Consider the following 7781-nt stretch of genomic DNA (forward strand, 5'->3'; position numbering starts at 1 on the left):
GACCTCGCCGGCCTGCGTGCCGAGTTGGCAGGAGTTGTTTTAGACTAGCTGTATCTGCTGTGTATTTTGATTTTATGTTTAAATGGTTGTCGTATATATTTCTTTAGCAAAACTTTTTACAACAGGGATTCCCGTAACATACTTTTTATGCCGTTATAATGTCCATTTTTAGTGTTTTATTTTAGTCAAGTTTTTAATATTATCACGGATTAGGGCGTTACAGTCTAGTTATGGCAACCATAACGAGCCAGTATATACTCAGGTCGCAATTCTTTTACAAGTTTGCTTTTATCGGAGTAACTGCCTTTTGTACTCTTGCGACCCTCTCCCTCTCGTGATAACCAAACTGTCCCTTCTTCTCGTGGAAGAGGGTTATAACCTTCAGTCGCTCGAGTTATTGGGAAGATTGAACTGATCATAGGCATCTTCTTGCCCCTTTATATATCGATGAAGGTGTCCTTGCGATATGAGACTTTCTATCTCATCTTTCAACCGACGACACTCTTTTGTGGTATGCCCAATATCACCATGGTATTCACACCGCTTACTTGGATCCCTCTTGTGCCTCACATGTTTCATAGGTATTGGCTCGCCAAAAATAGCTTCTTGTACGTATGCAAGGTAGATCTTCTTCCGAGTTTCATTGAGCTCGGTGTATTCGGTATAAAGAGGGATAAACTTGTTGGGTTTCCTGTCATTAGACAGCCTTTTGGAATCATCTTTTTTCATTGATCCCGAGGCTTCCGAATTAAGTTCTCCAACAGTATCGTGCCCCAGTTGTCTCCTGGGTTTCGTGATTCGATGTGCTCTGGACTTATTCTCCAACCCGTTCATTTGTAAATGGAATGAATCCTTTTGTCTTGAATCGAGTCGTTGACGGAGGTCAGGCTTTTTCAAGTTCAAATGCTCTCGTAGATCACTCTCGTCATGATTGTGGCCGGACCCTACCCTTCCTCTCAAGGTTACTCACTTTTTTCTTCCTACAAGGGTTTGCACGAGTTTCATTCTTATGAGACTGAATAGTGGGTTGGCGATTTTCGTCCGATGTTCCACGTATCCCAGGTTGTACTCCTATTCTTTCCTCAGTTTCCTCAGGTTGCATCTCCTGAGAGCTCTGAGCATATCCCTGGGTCATCTCCTACCTCTTGACTTGTGAGCCACGAGGTTTGCCTCGTAAATCTCTTTTCTCAAGGTCAGGTTGTTTTTGGGAACAATCTGCCAGCGTTGCCTTTACAGCAGCTATTTCACGCTCCAACTCGGCATTACGTCAGTTTTCTTCCTCCAATCGACGCCTAAGATGGCGATTTTCTAATTCCACGATTAGTATGTATCTGGTTGGATCGTAAGCGCCATCCTCATCAACCTGATTAGGGAGTGACCGTTTGTTGCTCTTCCAAGGTCCGTCGAGCAAAGGGCCCCAATACTGGGTCTTTTTGAGGCTTGCATTCTGTTCATACGATGATTTAGCAGATCCCTGAGGACTTAATGGTTCTTTTCCAGGACGATGATTGATTCCTTCTGAAGGACTATTACCGGTGGTGTCATCCATCACTTTTGTGTCAGGAGGCTTTTTTCTGAGCTTTTTCACAGAGGCTCTCAATGAAAGCACCAAACTGTTAATGCAAATTTTCGTTAACCAAATTTGAGCCTCACGAATATGATTCAACGCATAAAAACTATAAAAATATGAACACTGAATTTTTACGTGGTTTTGCAGTTAAAATTCTGCATAGTCCACGAGTCAATCTTACTCAGATTTTTGAGTATGTTTTGTTTTTTTTCCCTCTTTGATCTTATCTGCCACTATTTATAATTGCATAGTGGTAGTTAATTACAAAGCTGACCAAAATATATTTACGGGTATTATCCCCAAAATTATGGGATTTGATTACAAATCGAGCCAAATAATGAGGTTTTTACACAGCTATGAATATCCCGCCTTTATTGGGCCGAGATGAGCGCATAATTAAAGATATACGGTAAGCCGTATCTCATAGGGATGCCTCCCCGAGGAGGGAGCCAAGATCACTTTGATAGCGAGCAGCTGCTTGTCATTTTAGCTTCTCGAGACTAATATTGTCTTAACCTTGATGGTTATACTTTTTAAGGTTGAGAAGATCTTCCTCGCATGCAAAACATCTTTTAGCGAGATAAACACCTCGCTGTCTGTTATCTTGACTCGCCATACTATCTATACTTAGTTCGTATATCGCATAATATACGCTAAGTAATTTTAGTGTTGTCGCTTTCTCTTTCACGCAACGAGGTTGAGGCCTCGTTATGAGCGTATACACTCACGTAGTTTCTCGTCAATACATAAATTAGCAGTTCGTATGTTTCTGTCTTGCAGAAGGCTATTCAGCTAGCCGAGTTATAAACCTACCCTGGGAATTATATTCCAACGAGTTGTTCCATGCTAAGCGTACTTGTTGTTTGTTCCTCGCATGCAAAACATCTTTTAGCAAGATAAACAGCTCCCTGTCTGTTATCTTGACTCGCCATACTATCTGTACTTAGTTTGTATATCGCATAATATACGCTTAGTATTTTTAGTGTTGTCGCTTTCTCTTTCACGCAGCGAGGTTGAGACCTCGTTATGAGCGTATGCACTCACATGGTTTCTCGTCAATACATAAATTAGCAATTCGTATGTTTCTGTCTCGCAGAAGGCTATTCAGCCAGCCGAGTTATAAACCTATCCTGCGAATTATATTTCCAACGAGTTGTTCCATGCTAAGCGTACTTGTCGTTTGTGTGTTTGAGTTCTTCCCAGCTCGACACGTGTCCTCCTCTGATGTGATTACCGAATTTCGAGTATAACAGGTATATTAATTTTCAGTATTACGATATATCAAATATTGTTGTATATATTTAATGATCTAATATATTTATTTGTTTTTGTTACAATATAATAATATGCAATACTAAAAAAAATTAAATAACTTTTTTTAATTATTATATTTTTTTAAAAAAATAATATATAATAAATATATTTTTATAATTTTTATTTACTAATTTATTATATTTAGCTATTTTCTTAATTTTATTAAAAAAATATTTACTAACTCAATTTTTAAAATTATGGTCATTTTGTATCGTATTCCTTTCCATAATAAGTTTTATTTGGGCTGTATAAAATTTTAATAGGCCAGCCCAATATATTTTTGTAAATTTATTGGACTATTCGGGTATACATGAAAATTTCCCTTATTAGGCATTTTAGAAACGTTTAAGAAAAGAAAAAAGGCCGTGGCAGTCACGCTCCCCCTTATCCAAAGAATGAAAGCCCAACACCGAGCAGTGGGCCCTTACATTTGAATGGGTCCCACACCATTACTTATCCCATTTCTCATTATTAAAACGACAATCACTCCACAACTTACCACAAAAACCCATCCTCACCCGCCCAAACGGTGTAGGGTCTTGGTGGGGACCACCACACCGGTCGGTGCAGAGTCTTTCATGGATAATAACATCGTGGAATGAGGATTGAGAGAGTATTGGTCTTGTAACCGCGCTTACGTAACGAGGACACGTGGCTGAATTCTAGCTGAAAAGACTGTTCAGTTGACGACCTTATAATCATTTTTTAATTGACTAAAATGAAACGGACGACCCAGATTTATAAAGGAGTTTACTCACCCGTTGTTTATTAATGTAGATTGTTTTTTGTTTTTATTTATATATAAAGGAGTGTTGGACCCTCTCATAATGAGTTAAGTTCAACCATTCAATCATATTATATATCTCTCTCTAAATTACAAAGCTCTTGACATATTCCTTCTTTTTTTGTTGGTGTATATTTTATTAGCTCAATTAATCTAGTGATAATGGGGGTTTTAGATCATATCTCTCATGTCTTTGATTGTTCTCATGGAAGTTCCAAGTACAAGAAACGGAAGCAGTTACAGGTATTTTATACAGCTCAACACACACATATATATATATGTGTGTGCGCGTTTATGCATCATTAGTTTCATCATATATTTCTTTGAGAATTTATATATGATGTTTTCTATTTTATAATATCTACACTTCTGAATTGTTTCAGATCAGCTAATTGTGTTATAAGCTAGCTAGGGTTTTTGGGTTACGTCTCAATATATATGCTGACCTAATTAAATATTGCTGAAATTGATTATTATGAACTGGATTTAAGTGATCTGCAAAATAGTAAAAAATTTGTCTCTGTATAACTATGTACTTAATAGTTATGATTAGTATATTTCTTTCGCAAATTTTTTATGAGCAAAACAAAGTGTTTCTTATATGGGATATACATCCCATCTGTGTCCGTAGTACTTGGTTCTGTCTGTTCATGCCAGAGGTTTCTGAATTTAGAGCCCTTAGTTCTTCTAGTACTCAAACAAAAACCCAGGTTGTTTTTCCAGATCATTTAACTAATGATTAAAAAGAAAAAAATTCGTAGTGTACCTCCAAAAACAGCTATATTCAAATGTAAATTAGTATTAAAATCTACGAAGGAAACCATTTTTTTTTTGTTTTTTTATTGTAATTTATTATTAGGTCATTTAAAAAAAAATACAAACAATCATAAACCCGGGTTGGGTGGAACACAGCAAAATTTCGTGCTATGTTTTCACATGATTATTTGTCGGACTCCTATTGGCCAATGAAATATAAGGAGGGACCTAATCACGTTCACATTGTCTTGTTTGCACTGCCACGTGTAATAAATCTGCCTTTTTTATTGTGGTCAGACGGTGGAGGTGAAAGTAAGAATCGACTGCGAAGGATGCGAGAGAAAAGTGAAACGAGCAGTGGAGGGAATGAAGGGTGTGAAATCTGTGGACGTAGAGCGCAAGGCTAACAAGCTCACAGTCGTTGGATATGTGGAGCCCTCCAAGGTTGTGGCCCGCGTGGCTCATCGGACGGGTAAGAAGGCTGAGATCTGGCCTTACGTACCATACGACGTCGTTGAGCACCCCTACGCGCCTGGGGTTTATGACAAGAAAGCCCCCTCCGGGTACGTGCGAAATACTTATGACCCACAGGTGGCACAGCTGGCACGTGCGAGCTCCACTGAGGTGCGATACACCACTGCTTTCAGTGATGAAAACCCAGCCGCTTGTGCTATCATGTGAAACGGCTCATATTACCTCCTATGTACCCGCGGAGAAGAAAAAAAAAATTATAGATAGCTTCCCTTACAAAGAATTTTTTTGGTGTTTTTGTTGGTTTCATTTTTTTTAATTTATTTTTGAAAAAGTTTTGTGATTAGACCTGTAAGAATTAAAGTATTGTTGTTGTATTGTATATTATTATTATTGTTACGGTTGAATGTTATGGACATAATAATATATTTTGAATCTTTTCTACTCCATTTCTATTAAAATAATGTCATTTGTGTGACTTTTGAACCAATTGTTTTTTATTTCTTAAATTTCCAACTTTATTCAATGAAGTGTCACAGCCACTTTACTCCCAAAAAGATAGAAATAAAAGTACGTAGAGCCACTTATTTTGTAAGAGCATATCATAAATGGATATTCTGATGTAGTTTCGTATTCGTAACCATTTTCTTTTTGAGTGACAATGAAATCTATCGATCGAACAACTATTCAAATGGTCTAAGGAGATAAGCAAAATGATCTTTGGTTCTTTTTATACATATGCTTTTTTGCTTATTGAATGGGTAACCCTACCGGTTTGCTTTACTTTATATATGCCTTTGAAAAATGTTAAGTAATGGAGAAATGTCTCATACTTGGACCATTCTCCACAGATATGTATATCATAAAGGGACTTGCTTTGGGGAATAGATGTGGATCTAGGAGTTTCTTTTCACCAATTTTTTTATTAATTAGAATATATTATAATTCTGTTTTTAATTATTGTAATTTCAAATTAATTTAATGGGAGCATATAATATGTTAATAATATAGTTTGTAATTATTTTATTTTTAGCTTGTTGGAATATTGGGGAGATAGAAGAAGTCTAGAGTTACTTAGAAAAAAAAAAATCATTTTCTACCTAACATGATGAAAAGATTCAATTGCATGTTCTCGTTGCTATTTTTTATTTTGATAAATGCCTAACTTTGCTGTCCATTTCTCTTTCCATCCAATTAAACTACCCCCACCAATTACTAAATTGACACCATCTTTTTTTAGTGTAAGCATGATGGTATTACAATCAACTAATAGGATTCTTGATTCTTGAGTTCAAACCTATGTCCTTTTTCTTTTTTCCATTCTTCTAAGCTATCTTTAGTGGCGTAACACCATCTAAATATACCGTTAATCCTTCTCGTTATTTTATTCAACACATTTACTTATTTTTATTATTTTTTTAATAATGAACATACCATTAAAATAAATAAATAGAGTGTACAAAAAAGATAGACCAAACTATCCAAATAATAAATTTTTAATCTACCCTGAATTAAGTACAACTTATCCATGAGATGATATGGGATAGAAATACTTCATAAAAGCTCGATAGCAAACTTAAATATCAAAATAATGGTATACATAAAATAGTATAATTTTTGGAGAAAACACGTTCAATGTTAAACAAATAAAGACCACAAAAAAAAAAAAATGGAGACCAAACAATGCATCCATAAATTCTACTCAAAGACTATTTGCACCCAACATATTATATTTCCTCCAACGCTAGCATTTACTACTACAAATATCAGAATTCGCGACGGTCCTAAAAATAATTTTTTTTGGGGACCGTCGCTAAAAAAATTAAGTAACAATTTAAAATCGTCAGGAAAAATTTAGTATTCCCGACAGTTTAAAATCGTAGTAAACAAAATAGGCTATGTTTTTTTTTAATAAAATGTGATTTTTTAATGGACCCTTATAGGCGACGGTTTAAATTCGTCGCCTATAGTATAGGTGACGGTTTTAAACCATAGTGAAGATTTAATAAAACTAATATTGAAGGGAAAAACTCAGCTCAAAGGTCTGAGTGGGAGTCGATTTCATTAAATAGAGAATTAGGGATTACAGGGAGAGGTACAGAGTACCTATACAAACATTACACGTGTAAAGGGGAATATACTCAGTACACAATAATAACAGAAAGTTGTTAGCCAATAATGATTGCAAAATAATTATTGGGATTCCCTCATTCTAGTATTCTTTGTGATTGCCAGCTCATCATTCAATTCATTTAATTCATTTTCTTTAACTCCACCCCTCAAACGAAATGGGGACTGTGTGACATTGAGTTTGGCAGTAAGGAACTGGAACCGAGTTAGAGTGAAAGCCTTTGTAAGACAGTCGGCTATTTGATCATGAGAAGGCACATATCGAATTTCTAACTTCTTGTCAAGAACCTTGTCCCTGACAAAGTGCACATCCAGTTCTATGTGTTTTGTTCTAGCATGATAGACGGGATTAGAGGCAAGTGCACTTGCACTTAGGTTGTCACACCATATCACGGGAGTAGATGAGCATTTGAACTTCAACTCCTTTAATAGTTCTTGTAACCAGGACAATTCTGTAGCAAGATGAGCAAGGGCTCTATATTCTGATTCTGTGCTAGAGCGAGCCACTACAGTTTGTTTCTTGGATGACCAAGAAATCAAGGAGTCTCCGAGATAAACACAGTATCCTGCCACTGATTTTCTGTCATCGGGACAGCATGCCCAGTCGGCATCCGAGAACCCAACAAGAGTGAGGTTCACACTAGGAGCAATGTGAAGACCATGGTGCATTGTCCCTTTAAGGTATCTCAGTATTCGTTTTGCTGCTCCCCAATGCACATCAGTGGGTTGCTTGAGAAACTGGCTGAGTTTGTTGAC

General features: G+C 36.5%; 1 protein-coding gene across 1 annotated transcript; it reads left to right on the forward strand.

The window, feature by feature from the left end:
* The first annotated feature begins 3611 nt into the window (after positions 1 to 3611).
* LOC133033098 (heavy metal-associated isoprenylated plant protein 26-like) lies at positions 3612 to 5344 on the forward strand. Its single transcript, XM_061107697.1, has 2 exons — positions 3612 to 3911; positions 4722 to 5344. The coding sequence occupies exons 1-2, from the start codon at positions 3831 to 3833 to the stop codon at positions 5103 to 5105; spliced, it is 465 nt and encodes a 154-aa protein (XP_060963680.1). The 5' UTR covers positions 3612 to 3830; the 3' UTR covers positions 5106 to 5344.
* Positions 5345 to 7781: the final 2437 nt, after the last annotated feature.

Source organism: Cannabis sativa, unplaced genomic scaffold, assembly GCF_029168945.1.
Source record: "Cannabis sativa cultivar Pink pepper isolate KNU-18-1 unplaced genomic scaffold, ASM2916894v1 Contig3, whole genome shotgun sequence".
NCBI classification, from domain to species: Eukaryota; Viridiplantae; Streptophyta; class Magnoliopsida; order Rosales; family Cannabaceae; genus Cannabis; species Cannabis sativa.

Bases quoted from the DNA above. Each gene is read 5' to 3' on its own strand.
- LOC133033098 (XM_061107697.1), top strand. From the start codon at position 3,831: ATGGGGGTTTTAGATCATATCTCTCATGTCTTTGATTGTTCTCATGGA. The intron at 3,912-4,721 runs GTATTTTATACA...TATTGTGGTCAG, and splicing joins AGAAACGGAAGCAGTTACAG to ACGGTGGAGGTGAAAGTAAG.